The sequence below is a fragment of the Echeneis naucrates genome, chromosome 11 (assembly GCF_900963305.1).
Source record: "Echeneis naucrates chromosome 11, fEcheNa1.1, whole genome shotgun sequence".
In the NCBI taxonomy this organism is placed as follows: domain Eukaryota; kingdom Metazoa; phylum Chordata; class Actinopteri; order Carangiformes; family Echeneidae; genus Echeneis; species Echeneis naucrates.
Window position 1 is genome coordinate 19,419,007 of NC_042521.1, and position 15,299 is coordinate 19,434,305.

General features: G+C 42.1%; 1 protein-coding gene across 3 annotated transcripts; it reads right to left on the reverse strand.

Annotated features, from left to right (window-relative positions):
- Positions 1-220: 220 nt before the first annotated feature.
- LOC115051500 (tropomyosin alpha-3 chain) lies at positions 221-13,808 on the reverse strand. 3 transcript variants are annotated; one of them, XM_029514905.1, is made up of 10 exons: positions 13,605-13,806; positions 11,363-11,488; positions 9,742-9,875; positions 8,867-8,984; positions 8,677-8,747; positions 3,595-3,670; positions 2,486-2,548; positions 2,293-2,362; positions 1,325-1,403; positions 221-390 (listed from the first exon to the last, which is right to left on the reverse strand). In XM_029514905.1, the coding sequence occupies exons 1-10, from the start codon at positions 13,716-13,718 to the stop codon at positions 387-389; spliced, it is 855 nt and encodes a 284-aa protein (XP_029370765.1). In that variant the 5' UTR covers positions 13,719-13,806; the 3' UTR covers positions 221-386. The 3 variants fall into 3 exon arrangements, with proteins under 3 accessions (XP_029370765.1, XP_029370767.1, XP_029370766.1); XM_029514907.1 differs by lacking the exon at positions 221-390 and adding an exon at position 10,573 and having other exon boundaries at positions 1,321-1,403; positions 9,742-9,821; positions 11,436-11,488; positions 13,605-13,808; XM_029514906.1 differs by lacking the exon at positions 221-390 and having other exon boundaries at positions 1,321-1,403; positions 9,742-9,773; positions 11,387-11,488; positions 13,605-13,808.
- Positions 13,809-15,299: the final 1,491 nt, after the last annotated feature.

The following is a 15,299-nucleotide window of genomic DNA, read 5'->3' on the forward strand; positions in this document are numbered from 1 at the left end:
TCTCAATTTTTATTTTGAAACTGTAATCTAAGGTGTTTTGTGCAAGTAGCCCCAAGATCTGAGCCCAGGTCAATCTGAGATGGAGGACTGCAAAAATATTTCAAAAGCTGCTCACCATTTTGAGTCATGATCATTACAAAACCATTTGCAGGTTCATATAGGGACTAAATACGTTTGGCTTTTATGAAATGTGTGAAGAAAAAAAAAATACAGACCCAGGTTAACTAACAGAAGTTTCTTATTTCATGTTTTAATGGAAGTTGTACAGAAGAATAGTGAAGACTGAAGCAGAGACTGAATAATGAAGATTAATTAGAAACACAGAAGTCCAGCAGGAAGGGTGAGGTAAGGGGGGCAGTCAGACCAATGGTGGAGTCTCAAGACATTCAACTGAAAACAGAAGAACCAGGAGATAGAATTAAATTATTTTCTTAACAAACCAAGATTCAGCCCAGATGGGTGGACAGTCTGTCATCCACTGCTTCAATAATGTAGTGGTTTTCTTAAATGATGAACTAGAGCTCAGACGTCCAGAATCTGATGATAATTGCATTTGCAATTTAGTGAATAATAGTCATAAAAACATCATAAAATGTTTTAAACGCTGTGTCTCTCTCTCTAACCAATCGGTTGAGGCAGAAGGTGCCCCCCGAGCCTGGTTCTGCCCGAGGTTTCTGCCTCTTAAAGTCCTCATCCTGCAGGTGATGACTCATTGCCATCCCATGTTCCTGCAATGCCTGCTGATCCCTTTTCCCCATGAATTCCATACTACAGCATCATCTCCATGAACTTCATGCAGCATCATGTTCCTGCCTACACCTGTTTTGAATACCCCTTCTCCTGCTCTCATTCTCTCCCTACGCTACCCCCCATGCCTCTCTCTCTATCTATCTTTCCCGCTCTCTCTCTCTCCCTCTCTCAACCCAACCGGTCAAAGCAGATGGCTGCCCACCCTGAACCTGGTTCTCCCTGAGGTTTCTGCCTCTTAGAGGAAGTTTATCCTTGCCACTTTGCCATCCTTGCCTATTGATGTTTTCTTTATGGGGAAAGCTTTGGTAAGATTGATTATTTGATACATGAAAGAAAATATCTTCCTAAGAAGTCTGACAACTCGAGAGTACCTCCCTTTGTACATGTTTACACATGAAACAGTTTCTGCTGTAAGTAAATATAAACTGAGCTTGTAACTAAACTAACCCTAACCCCACAACTTTATCTTCATTAAACTGGCATCAACCACACAGTTGGAACATACTTTAATATTATTTATCTTTAAGCTCTGTGATCCTACGTCCTACTGGGATATCTAATTAATGATACTTACATAGAGGTCATATCATTTAGGGCGTGGTCCAGTTCCTCACTGATGGCTTTGTACTTGAGTTTCTGTGCATATAGCTCATCTGTTTGTCCCCACAAAGACCAAGGAGAGGAAAAAAGAGATAATACTCAGAAAAATATAATATAAAAAGACTAGAATCAGTCATATAGAGAGGAAGCATTTATGATAAAGAGTCGGAAAAAATCTATGTGGATGTAATACAGTCCAAAACAACAGAAATGTAGAGGTCCACTGGATAATTATAATGCAAGTCTGTGTTCTACATTAATAACCAAGTAAGTCCTTTCCACAGAGAAATGTACACATCCTGTATTCAGAAAAAGAGCTTTCAAACTAAACATTTCAGGACCACTGGAACTTTGTGAATTCACAACAAACTAGTCACTGTCCTCAGCAAAACTGCAAGCCACTTGGACCCACTATCCAACCTGGCAGGATTTGGTTACTCTGAGTGTTAATCGAAAAGCAAATTTTTTAGATCATTCCAAAAAAGATTTTTTCTGACTGGCTCACTGAAAGGTGATGTAATTCTACATTGATATGGTTAGTGGTTCTTAAAACCAGAAATATATCGACACTTCAGATAAAACAGTGGCAATATCAAAAATTTTCCTTTAATGTAAAATATGGACCTCTAAAGGTTGTTAAATAGATAGCAAACCTGTCAGGATAGTAGGATCCTATGCAACTGTAGCACAAACAAACAAATATATCAACATATTACCTAAAGGTATATCATCTTTATCATTACATTTGATTTCTATATAAATATCACCAACACCAGACAGAACAGTGTGTTCTGTCCACAAACCAGGATTAACAGCAAGCATTTTTTATGTCATCATATGTCTCTTTTCTTCCACTCCATCATTTCAACTGTCAAAACATAACTCTGAAAGGTGATTACTTCACCTCGTTCAGTGTTAAAATAGATACAGCAATATTTGTACCTTCCAGGTCATCAATAGTCTTCTCTAGCTTGGCCACAGATCTCTCAGCAAACTCAGCTCTGGTCTCAGCCTGATTTTACACAAATATATTGATATGAAAAAGTGGGTGAGACTTTCAGAATTGTTGATAAATTTAGCTGTAAAAAAGAACTTAATTTAATTATTTTCAGTATGTCTAATCACTCTTACTCACCTCTTTCAGCTTGTCAGTAAGGATCTTAATCTCCTCTTCATACTTGTCCTCCTTCTGAGAGTACTATAGCGAAACAACATTCACGTGAAAAAAAAAAAACAGAATTTCATTTGTGCAGCTTTGCTTATGCTGAATTGTCAGATCTGCTGAATGAACATGAGGTTGACATGCTAAATATTATTGCAGTGGTAAAGATGTTGATGGTGGGGAAGAAGGTGAAGGAACTTACTTAGACCTACAATTTATGGTGATGTCAGATTTTTTTACACCGCTAGTTCAGTGATGTATTTGGAAAAAGCCAAATAAGGGAGCTACCTCAAAATTAGCAGAGGCACGATGTCTTACAACATCCCTCATGTGATTTATACCTGTTGCACTGCTCATTCCTGGTTTACATCCAGGAAGAAAACAGGAAGTAAGTAAGCGTGTTGGATGAGATTATGCAACAGGATGATGATGCAGCTTGTTTTGGTTTCATCAGAATAATCTGAGAGATCAGCTCCTATCGCTATTATGAATATATGCTTCTACATTGAAGTGTAACACATTTCTACCTCAAACCCTTGTTATCTTTGCATTGTGACATTGAAAATGTTTAAGAAGACACAGAGCCATCAAAGCTATTAGCTGTGGTACCTTGATTAAAATGGCTCTCTAAAAAAATTATCAAATGGATTTAGTACACCAGTGAACATGCTGGGATGACACTGGTGAGAGAGACCGGTTCCAGGAGCTAATATGGCAACATCAACTCAGTGTCAGCTGCTATTTCACCGGCACCACCTGCTCTCCTTTGACCAAGAAGTACCATGTTTTTAGTGACAGGTTATGGTTGTATAGTTCAGAGGGTGATGGCCCTTTCTGCTTGTTAGAAGAACCTGACATTCGAGCATCAGTATCCACAGGTTGACACTAGCATCTGGTGTCAAAGTGTGGACGATGAATAACCTGATGCAGGTTATTCCTGGATGAAAAAGGGGGTGTTACTACAACAGTCTTTTTGTTGCTCAGTATCTTTAGATTACAGACTCAACTCATCAATCTATCCTTGATGATAAGCAGAAGAGAAGCATGCTAGGCCAATGCTGGGTTTAAGTACTGTAACTTGCCTTCTCAGCCTGGGCCTCCAAAGACTTCAGGTTGTTGGTGACATTCTTCAGTTCCTCCTCGAGTTCAGCACACTTACTGGTTTAGTTTTTATGTCACAGAAAGAAGAAAAATCAGAGTGACCACAGGCTTTCATCCCTCATGTAGTGGTACAGGTGAAGAAATTTTTTTGTTAAAAAAAAAAATAAAAAATCAGAAGAAAGACAAAACCATGGTTGTTTATTTTAGTGGTTAATTTTAAAAGAGCAATATCACATTAGAAGTCCTTTAGATTAAAATGAAGGACATTCAGCACTTACAGCACTGTACAGGTTTCATGAATAAATTTGTATTTTATCCTTTATTTCCAGAACTGTAATATGATATAATTCTTTCTCTTAAAAGTACAACTTCATTCTCTTATTACAACTTTTTCTCGTAAAATATCAACTTTATTTTAAAAGTCTAAAATACATTTTTTGGGGGGTTGGGTATTGTTTGGGTCTTTTTATGCCTTTATTTTAATTACTAAGTGACAGATAGGCCGACAGGAACACACAATGAAAATTTCCTTCCATCACAAGCGCAACACAAGCATTTCATTGGCTAATCTCATCTCATCTCATATTCAACCACTTTCCCCAAACTTCCCTTTCCCCGGCCACACTGGACAACTCTGACTGGGGGATCCCAAGGTGCTCCCAGGCCAGAGTGGAGATATAATCTCCCCACCTGGTCCTCGGCCTGCCCCGTGGTCTCCTCCCAGCTGGACATGCCAGGAACACCTCCTATGGACATTCTTATCAGATGTCCGAACCACCTCAACTGGCTCCTTTTCACGCGAAGGAGCAGCAGCTCTACTCCGAGTCCCTCCCCTATCTCTAAGGGAGACACCAGCCACCCTCCTGAGGAAACCCATTTCAGCCGCTTGTAACTGCAATCTCGTTCTTTCTGTCATGACCCATCGCTCATGACCATAGGTGAGGGTAGGAACAAAGACTGACCAGTAGATGGAGAGCTTTGCCTTCTAGCTCAGCTCTTCATCACAACAGTGCGGTATAGCGAACACAACACCGTCCCTGCTGCTCTGATTCTCCGGCCGATCTCATGCTCCATCTTACCCTTACTCGTAACCAAGACCCCGAGATACTTAAACTCCTTCACTTGGGATAAGGACTCATTTCCTACCCGGAGTTCGCATGCCACTGGTTTCCTGCTGAGAACCATGGCCTCTGATTTAGAGGTGCTGATCCTCATCCCAGCCGCTTCACACTCGGCTGCGAGTGAGAGCTGGAGGTCACAGACTGACGGAGCCAACAAGACCACATCATCTGCAAAAAGCAGCGATGCAACCCCAAGCTCCCTGAACTGCAACCCTCCTCCCCCCCGACTACGCCTCGATATCCTGTCCATGAAAATCACAAACAGGATTGGTGACAAAGCGCAGCCCTGGCGGAGGCCAACCCCCACCTGAAACAAGAGAACCGACACAGCTCTCGCTTTGGGAATACAGAGATTGGATGGCCCTCAACCAGGCCCCCCTCACCCCATACTCCCGCAGCACTTCCCACAACATATCCCGAGGAACCCGGTCATACAAGTCCACAAAACACATGTAGACTGGATAGGCGTACTCCCAGGCCCCCTCCAGGACACGTCCAAGGGTAAAGATCTGGTCCGTTGTTCCACGACCAGGACGGAATCCGCATTTGCTCCTCTTCAATCAAAGGTTTGACAATCTGCCGGACTCCTGGAAAGGATTCCAGCACCAGTAGACTTTCCCAGGGAGGCTGAGGAGTGTGATGCCTCGGTAAATGGCGCACATCCTTTGGTCCCCTTTTTTGAACAAGGAAACCACCACCCTGGTCTGCCACTCCTTTGATACTGTTCCAGACTTCCACGCAATATTGAAAAGGTGTGTCAACCACGACAGCCCCTCAACACCCAGAGCCTTCAAAATTTCTGGAGGGATCTCATCAACCCCCGTGGCTTTGCCACTGTGGAGTTGTTCGACCACCTCAGTGACCTCCTCCTGGGAGATCCACGCTGATCCTCCATCATCTTCCAGCTCTGCCTCCACCCCAGAGGACGTGCAAGTTGGATTCAGGAGTTCCTCAAAGTGCTCTTTCCACCTGCTGACAACCTCCTCAGTTGAGGTCAACAGTGAACCATCCTTGCCAGAAATGGCTTGGATGTTCCCCCACTTTCCCCTCCTGAGATGCCGAACGATTTGTCCAGAAACACCTTGGTGCCTCCCAAAAGTCCTTCTCCATGCATTCTCCGAACTCCTCCCACACCTGCTGCTTTGCCTCCCTCACCGCTGAGGCTGCAGCTCGTCGGGCCTGTCAGTACCTTGCAACTGCCTCGGGAGTCCCCCGGGCTAGCATGTCCCGGTAGGCCTCCTTCTTCAGTCGGATGGCTTCCCTGACCACCGGTGCCCACCATGGTGTCTGAGGGTTACCACCCCTTGAGGCACCTTAAGGCCAGAGCTCCCTGCGGCAGCTTCGGCAATAGAAGCTGTGAACATCGTCCACTCAGGTTCAATGTCCCCTACCTCCACAGGGATGCTAGAAAAGATCTGCTGAAGGTGGGAGTTGTAGGTTTGTCGGGCCAAGGCCTCCCACCATCAGGTTGTGATCAGTTGACAGCTCTGCCCCTCTCTTCACCCGAGTGTCCGACACATGCAGCCTCAGATCAGATGACACGATCACAAAATCGATCATTGACCTTTGGCCTAGGGTGCTCTGGTACCAAGTACACTTATGAGCATCCTTATGCGTGAACATGGTGTTTTTTATGGATATTCCATGACTAGCACAGAAGTCCAACAACAATCCACCACTCGGGTTAAGATCAGGAAGGCCGTTCCTCCCGTTCATGCCCCTCCAGGTGTCTCCATCATGGCCCACGTGCGCGTTGAAGCCCCCAATAGGACTATGGAGTCCCCTACTGGAGCCCCATACAGGACCCGATCCAGGGTCTCCAAGAAGGCCTAATACTCCGAACTGCTGTTTGGTGCATATGCACAAACAACAGTCAGAGTTTTCCCTCCTACAACCCTGAGGCGTAGGGAGGTGACCCTCTCGTCTACCAGGGAGAACTCCAGCATAGTGGCGCGCAGCCGGGGGCTTGTGAGTATCCCCACACCCGCCAGGCGCCTCACCCCATGACCAACTCCAGAGAAGAATAGAGTCCAACCCCTCTCCAGGAGTAGGGATCCAGAACCCCGACTATGCGAAGAAGTAAGCCCCACCAGATCCAACTGGTAGCGCTCCAACTCCCGCACAAGCCCTGCCCCCCCCCCCCAGCGAGGTGACATTCCATGTCCCCAGAGTCAGCCTCTGTCGCCAAGACCCTCTGGGTCGTTGAGGCCGCCCCGCCTTCACTGCCACCCAACTGGCAGCGCACCCGACCCCATCGGTCATCCCAGCAGGTGGTGGGCCCACGAGGTGAAGAGAGCGCCTCAAAATAATCCTACGCTAATGTATAAATATTTGAAAAATACCTGAGATTTTCAAAGTTGGAAACTTTCTATGGGAATCAATGGAAATATGTGAGAATTAACAGGAATACATAGGAATTAAAAGGGACATATGGGATAAAACAGGTTGAACCTGAAATTTATGAAAATGAAAGTTGGCCTTTAATAGGCAGTAATTTTAAATATAGTTGGGAAAAATATATTGTAGTATAATCTTTACTAAAACAATCAATTTGAATGTAAGTATGCTTAAATATCTATGCTATTCCTCAACCACATGCGCAATGCATTGATGGGAATTAACAGTACTACATTGCCAATTTTCGAAATTGTAAGTTAGCCTCTAACAGGCAACCTAAATACCTTAAACCCTGCACTATGCATTCCTCCATCAAATGGACATAGTGTGTAGAGCCCTGCACACTACACAACAAATTAAGCCACACAACTGCATTCAAGCCGATGACTACATCCAGCCAAGTATGTTAAAATGATTACTGGGTTAAATACATTTGATCTTCAATGTAAAATAAATAGAATATGTTCATACAGTAGTGAGCTAGCCAGTAAATTAGATAGGTAAAATATCTAAAACCATCTCCTTGACAATTGAAAAGTTCTACCATATGTGTGATGATGTTTCTTCTGCTTTTTGCTAGCAAGTTTGCTGTTAAAAAGAAGAATGTAGGTTATAGTTTGATTTAGCATGTTGACTGAGTGTTCATCTATTCATCCAATGTATTCTGTTGATTTGTCCACGATTAATTGTTTATTTTTAAAGACTATTATAATTGTTTAGCTGACTGTTTGTGGATTGCTTTGCATTATAATTTTTAACAAACTTTTTTTACAAAAGTTCTTAATCCAAAATTTCCATGGAGAGTTTTTGGAAATCTATCTGAAATTGTCAATCCAACCACAATGCAGACTGAAGTCTCTGTCTCTCCCAGTTCCTCTCCTCCCTCTCCCTGTCCCCATTCTGTAGGTGGTGACTCATTGCCATCCCATGTTCCTGCAACGCCTGCTGCTCCCTTATCCTCATAAATTCCATACTACAGCATCATCTCCATGAACTCCATGAACTGCCTACACCTGTTTGAATATCCCCCTCTCCTGCTCTCATTCTCATTCTCATCCTACACTACGCTACCCCCTGTACCTCTCTCGCTCTCTCTCTCTCTCTCTCTCTCTCTCTCTCCCACTCTCAACCCAACCAGTCGAGGCAGATGGCCGCCCCCCTCTGAGCCTGGTTCTGCCGAGGTTTCTGCCTCTTAAAGGAAGCTTTTCCTTGCCAGTGTCGTCAAGTGCTTGCTTGTCGGGGGATCTGTTGGGTCTCTATAAATAATTTAAAAGAGTTTGGTCTCGACCCGCTCTATATGTAAAGTGCCTTGATTTCTCTGAATTACAGCAGGCGGTTTTATGTTATATTTCATGATTTTGTAGACATCATGTAAACGAAAAACCACCAAAACCTCAGGATCAGGTGGCTTATTGAGCAGCCAGCAACCACAGTGTAGAAATGCAGGGAAATTACACCAAATCTTAGATGAACATACTGACCTGTCAGATCAGATCCCAAGACTAATTTAGCAATGATACATGACCAGATGATGAATGTACTCACGCTTCAGCCAGCTCTGCTCTCTCTTCTGTGCGTTCCAGCTCTCCTTCAACAATCACCAGCTTACGAGCCACCTGCACAATTGAATGATAAAAACATCAGGCTTCTCACATGGACTACCCTTTCCCATCCCCACTCCAACCACATTGTTGTACCCACCTGAAGACAGTGATGCTACAGATGCGTAACTCACCTCCTCATATTTGCGGTCAGCCTCCTCTGCAATGTGTTTGGCCTCCTTGAGCTGGATCTCCTGTAACTCCATCTTCTCCTCATCCTTCAGAGCTCTGTTCTCAATCACCTTCATCCCTCTACACACAGACATACCATAATGTATCCCTTCACACTAATTAAAACTATTTAATTGCTAAGCATTATCAAGCCACCCAAGCCTTGTGTGGTGTGACACTGTGGTGTCACAGTGGTGAGACTAGATCCCTGTGTCCTTCTTTTTATGGTCAAAGTATTCCAACATATACTGCTCATCCAAGATTAATTTCTCACCAGTAATGAAAAAACAATTCTTACAGAAAGTCTGGGGAACCATCTGATAGTCACGCAGTCACTTGAGACTATCTCAAATGACATTAAGGGGTATACCTAGAACAAGTTGTCATTCTCACTCAGGGCTGAGATATTGAGGCAAACAACCTTTGATTTGACTATAAACTGTATTGACATGGTTTGACAGATGCATCTGATCTCTCTGCTGCTCTTTGCTGCCTTTTTGACCTATGACCTCTCGCTTTCTACAGCTCCCAAACTGCTCCACTGTGTAAATCATCTTACAGTTGACACATTACTATGGTATAGTTGAGGAGCCCTGAAGTCTGTGAGACCTGAACTGAAATGAGACTGAAATGAGATCTAGTTAAGAGAGCCTGTGTAAGTCTTCAGAGTCAATCGTTCAGGGACAAAGATTATTGTCTCTGACTCTGACCATGAACAGCTGTCCATCCACCAGGTATAGCAGTAAAGGTGAGGTCAGTTTCCTCAGCCTTCTATTTAATATCCTTCTTGTCTCATTCTGCTGATGATCTGAATAGAAGAAGTTTCCTCGAAAGTCACCTCTCACTCTCATCTGCGGCTTTCTCAGCCTCCTCCAGCTTCTGTAGAGCCGTGGCCAGTCTCTCCTGTGCACGGTCAAGCTCCTCCTCCACCAACTGAATACGTCTGTTCAGAGATGCCACCTCTGCTTCAGCCTGAAAATAGACAGTACAGACCGACTCTTTTGTTTCAAGCGCTGACATTAATCCCCCATTTACTGGTTGTAGTGCAAAAGTGGGTGTGTTTGTGCTAAAACAGGCCGTAGCTCAGGAAAGCAGATCGGAAACCAAAAACAACACTTAGATCATCTCTGACAGCTTGTTCTGGTGTGTGTAAGTAACTGTGGTGTAGAATTGTAGAATTATTTTTGTTGATGGATTTTAGTTCAAGGTTAATTCCCAGACATATCCAAATCAGCGCTGGTGTTTGGTTCCTGGCAGAATAATGGTCCGTGCTGCAGCTGCTCTTTCTATATGTAGATGAATACATTCTTATCCAGTGAGAGAAGAGGAACAGGAGGCGCTACCCAGTTCAAAGCCTCATCAGGTACATATATGCATATATAATGGATTTTCATATATGGGATATATGTACTTTTAAAATTAAGCATATTTAGAATTGGAATATTGACACACCTGTCTTTCATGTCTGTGTCATAAAAACATATTTATGTTTATATGTTCATACTGTCAATGTATGTTACATGAAATCTGTTTATCTTGATATCATGTATGTGATATAATGTGTATCTACATATTCGGAATATAGATCATTCATTCATTTACTCCTCTTCCATTGCCTATCTGTTTCCGAAGCCAATCCCTGCTCACATTGGGCAAGGGCAGGGTACACCCTGGACAGGCTGCCAGTCTGTATGATGCAGGGCCAACATACAGAGACAGACAGAGATGGACAACCACTCACACTCACACTCAGACCTACGGAAAACCTAAACATGCATGTCTTTGAACTGTAGAGGAAACCAGAGTATCTGATGGGAATCACATACAAACACGGGGAGAACATGCAAACTGCACAGAAAGGACCTAGGCCTATGAATTGAACCTAGGACCTTCTTGTTGTGGGGTAGCAGCACTAACCACTTTTCAGCTGTGCTGCCCATTATAGATTATATTATATTATATTATATATGTACTAAACTGATGTATACATGTGATTGTAATATGTCTATATACAGACGCAAATTTAATATATTTCTGTATTCCGTTTTGTTGAAATGTTCTTATGCAGTAACAAATGACATCTACATGGTCTCACTGCATGACTTGGTTGGGGGTAGGAGTGGAGGAAGGTTGACCTGGGAGGAATGGATGATGACTGTGAACCTAAAACTGACTTGGACTATTGTTAAGCTCATGGTCAAGGTTGAGCGGCAGACCTCATGGCAAAAATAGGGCTTTGAATCCCACTGACAGCTGGAGAGTCCACGTTGAGCATGGGGAGAATGGAATGTTAGGGACAAGCAGTGAATCAGTCAGGGTTGGTTTACAATGGCATGATTAGAGTCCAGACTCATATGGTCCGCCAGCAGCAGATGGCTCTAAGATTGCAGTGTGCATGTGCAGTAGTTCTTATAAATCATATGTTCAGTGTGTGTGTCTGTGTGCTGTGTTTCACTCACATCTGCAGCCTTTTTATCAGCCACCTCCAGCTTCTCCTGAGCATCCTTCAAAGCCTCTGAGTATTTATCCAACTCATCCTCTGTTCCCTTCAGCTTTTTCTGCATCTGCAGCAGTTCGTCTTCATGCTGACAGTGAAAGATCAGACAGAGTCAGTCTAACAACCCACAGTGTCCAGGGGATATTTGCCATTGAAACAACATTCATCCTCGTGAACCATAAATCCCTTTCCTTTTGGATGTATCTCCTGTTCAGCACAGGGGGGAATTTATAATCCAGAAACCCAGATTAACTCTACAGACCCAAGACTTGAGGGAAGGAGAGCGGATATTGTTTTACGGCTTTAAAAGTTAAGAACTTCAGTATCACAATCAGAATCAGAAATAGTTTTATTGCCAGGTATGTGTAAACATACTAGGAATTTCACTCTGGTGTTTCCACCTTGGACATGTTAAGGGAAAGACAAATATATCTATCTATCTATACATATAGATAGATAGATATAGAGATTTGTATTGGATTATTGTACAGTAGTGCAATAGTGCAGTAATGAGAAAATGTTCCTGAGGTTAACTTAATGTATAGCATTTCAGCATGAGACCAGATATTGGTTTAAAATGGCTCAAGCTAGCTTGTTCATCTAAAACTTGGACAATTATGCATACATTTGGACAGACTGTCCATGAAGGTGTTGATGAAAAAGAAAAAGGTGATGGACAGATGTCAGTCCACATGTCTACACAGAAATTTTTGCTTGTTCAGGTCTGGACTCAGTCATCTCTGAGCCTCACCTTCTTGTCTTGGCAGTGGATCATTCCATTGTTTAGAGGCTGAGGTTTTGAGCTTAGGAGCAGGCTTTCACGAAGAATCTCTCCACCAATGTTGGGGTCTGGTTTCCTTCAAAGCTGCAAAGCTGACTCTTTTGGCTTGGTTTCATTAGACCAGAGATCTTAGAGTAACATGTCTCTCAGATAAAGATCAGATCGGTGTAGTTTTAGTGAGTCTGGTCCTTATAGAAGTTTTTCCATTTCCACCTAGTGCATTCCACCTAAGACCATTCTCCCTGATGTCACAGTTTGTCCTCGTGCAACTTGGTTGTTCACAATTTTGTCCACGTAAGAATGATTGAGTGACTTAGCTCATGATTTTCAAGTCTTGACACAATCCATTCTCTGATCTCTCCTTCCTACTCACATTTCTTTCTGTAATCTACATCGTTATTTGTGATATCAGATATATTTGTGTGTGTGTCTGTCCACACTCAGTCTGAGCTGAGCTTCACAGTAAAGTGTCTCAATACTTTTGGCATTGTGAGACGTCAGGTTTTACATATAAAATTTTTAAGATCATTTTAGATTGTTGGATGTGAGCACAGGTGAGACTACCTGCTCAGCATTCCTGCTTGACGCACGTCCAACAGTGCCGTTTGGCAGGCTGCAGGGTCATCAGCTGGGAGCTACCCTTCATAGATGTTTTGCTCCTTTAATCCCAGAACATCGCTCGTTGCAGCCTGCCATAGTATCCCCCTCTCCCGTTATGAGCATGTTAATTCATATCACCCTTTACAGTCAATCACTTTCAACTAGTTGAATGACAATATATATTTATTTCTTTATTTTGAAAAGCTAAATTGTCACAAAGATAGGAAGAACAGTGATGCAGTGGTTTGCACTGTTTCCTCACATCAAGAATGTTCTGGGTTTAATTCCCTTTCTATTTGAAGATCTTCTGGACACCAGACTAGGTCTGGCGCTTAGCAGCTCTACATCTTTGGAGACATATTTGCTCATTTTTGTAGTCTGCAAATTTCCAGAGATGATATGCCACTATTCATTCATCCCAGTGTTTGATCCTAACCCAGGGTATCAGTCAGATTGCTTATTACAGAAAAAATTATCACTGGAAAATGTTTCAAATGTCACATCAGCAAAATAATGTCATGGCAAACCAATTTTTAACCGAGTTTTTATCTCTCAAATCAAATCAAATCAAATCAGATTTATTTGTATAGCGCCAAATCATAACAAAGTTACATCAAGACACTTTACATATAGAGCAGGTCTAGACCAAAGTCTTTATGAAATTATTTAAAGAGACCCAACACATCCCTCGATGAGCAAGCACTTGGCGACAGTGGCAAACAAAAACTTCCTTTAAGAGGCAGAAACCTCGAGCAGAACCAGGCTCAGGGGGGGGCGGCCATCTGCCTCGACCAATCTCTGTATTTGTCTGTTCATTACCCACCTGTTTGCTTCTCTCCTCAGCAGCTTTCTTGTCTGCTTCAGCCTGCTCAGCCTGATCCAGGGCATTTTCCTTGTCCAACTTCAGCATGAGCATCTTTTTCTTAATGGCTTCCATTTTGTCTGAGATTTAGCGGATTTTCACAAGATGACGAATAGGTACAGGAGAGAGCACGGCAAACTGGTGGAGGAACCGAACTCAATATAGATAGAGGCAGACCATTTATATGAGACATGAGAAGACACTCCCACATCTAAGCCCCTAAACCTACCCACAGATCATTTCTTCCCCTGCCTTACAGGAGCAGCAAATGAACTTCAAGATACACTTCCTCAAATGTATTTTATTTTATGGGCAGTTCTCTTTGACTGTCTGTTGGTTGCCGTTTATATGAAGTAAAAGGAGGTGTAGGAGAAATTCAGTGAAGATGATATGAAAAATATTTTGTCTGACATGCTGCTTCAACAGGCTGTTCACTGTTCAGTTTTATCCTAAAAATGTTTTAGAGGCATTTGAAACCTCTAAAGATCTCATAAAAACGCATCACTCTTGAATAAGCATTACAGGTTTCCATATTTAATTTTGTTATGTCCAAACTGCAGTTGAGCAACAGCTCTACTCCCAAAGAGATCAAGTCACTTTACTTAATAAAGCACACATAATTACATAAGCGGATTTGTGTCAGGAGTAGTGGGACAATTGAAGATTAGTTATTGTACAAATGTGTTTGTGATAAAGAATGAATTATTTCATGTTTATAATTTCTTGTTAATACTCTTATATTTTGAGCTTCTATATGTACACCTCCTTCATTTTCACCAAGGAATTAGTGCATTCTGGTACAAGTGGAAGCAGTATGTGGAAGCTTACTAATGGAAGCCTGATTTTTTATTTTTTTTTAATTAAAAAAAAAAATTGAATTTTAACCATAATTCATGTAGGTAGAGGATGATCAATTTCCTGTTCTAACTGAAAATGTTCTATCTTTCAGCTTGAACTTCGAAAAAATACAGGAAACTAGAAAACAAGAGTCCATAAAATATATGGATACTGTATATATTAAGGCTGTCAAACAATACAAATTTCAATGTGATTTACCACTTTTTGGAGTAAATATTGGATGGATTGAGGAAACCTCAACACAGGCAGAATTAACAGTGGAAAGCAGTTCTCACCAATTTATCTTCACTGGGAGTCAAAGAAAATGATTCTATCAACTTACCTTTTAGATTTTTTTCACAACATAAGTGCAATAGGGCTGAGGGAACACAATGTCTGCTTTAAAAATATAGCTTGACTGCATTATAAAATAAAAAAAACATCTTCATTCAGCTTTACACAAGCTGCCAATTCCATTTGACTTCATTACGGCCTTTTAATTGATATCAGTGAAGTCATGTCATGTCATGTTAATGATGACAGGCCTAGTGTATTAATATACATGTGCTCTCATTATATGAATGATGAGGATAGTTTGATAGGCCATTGGTTGAGATAACATCATCACAGAATCTTTCTGGATGCCTTTTAAACTGTTTTAAATTTGTATGTCATGGGCTGAACAGGTTAAGTGCAGTCAAGAGGACCCACACCAAATGACACTGGATAGAAACTAACCCTAACCCTAGAAACTGGAGGTAAAAATCTGTTTTTTGAGGACTCTAAATAAGCTTTAGCCATATGTCAGAAATTCAAATG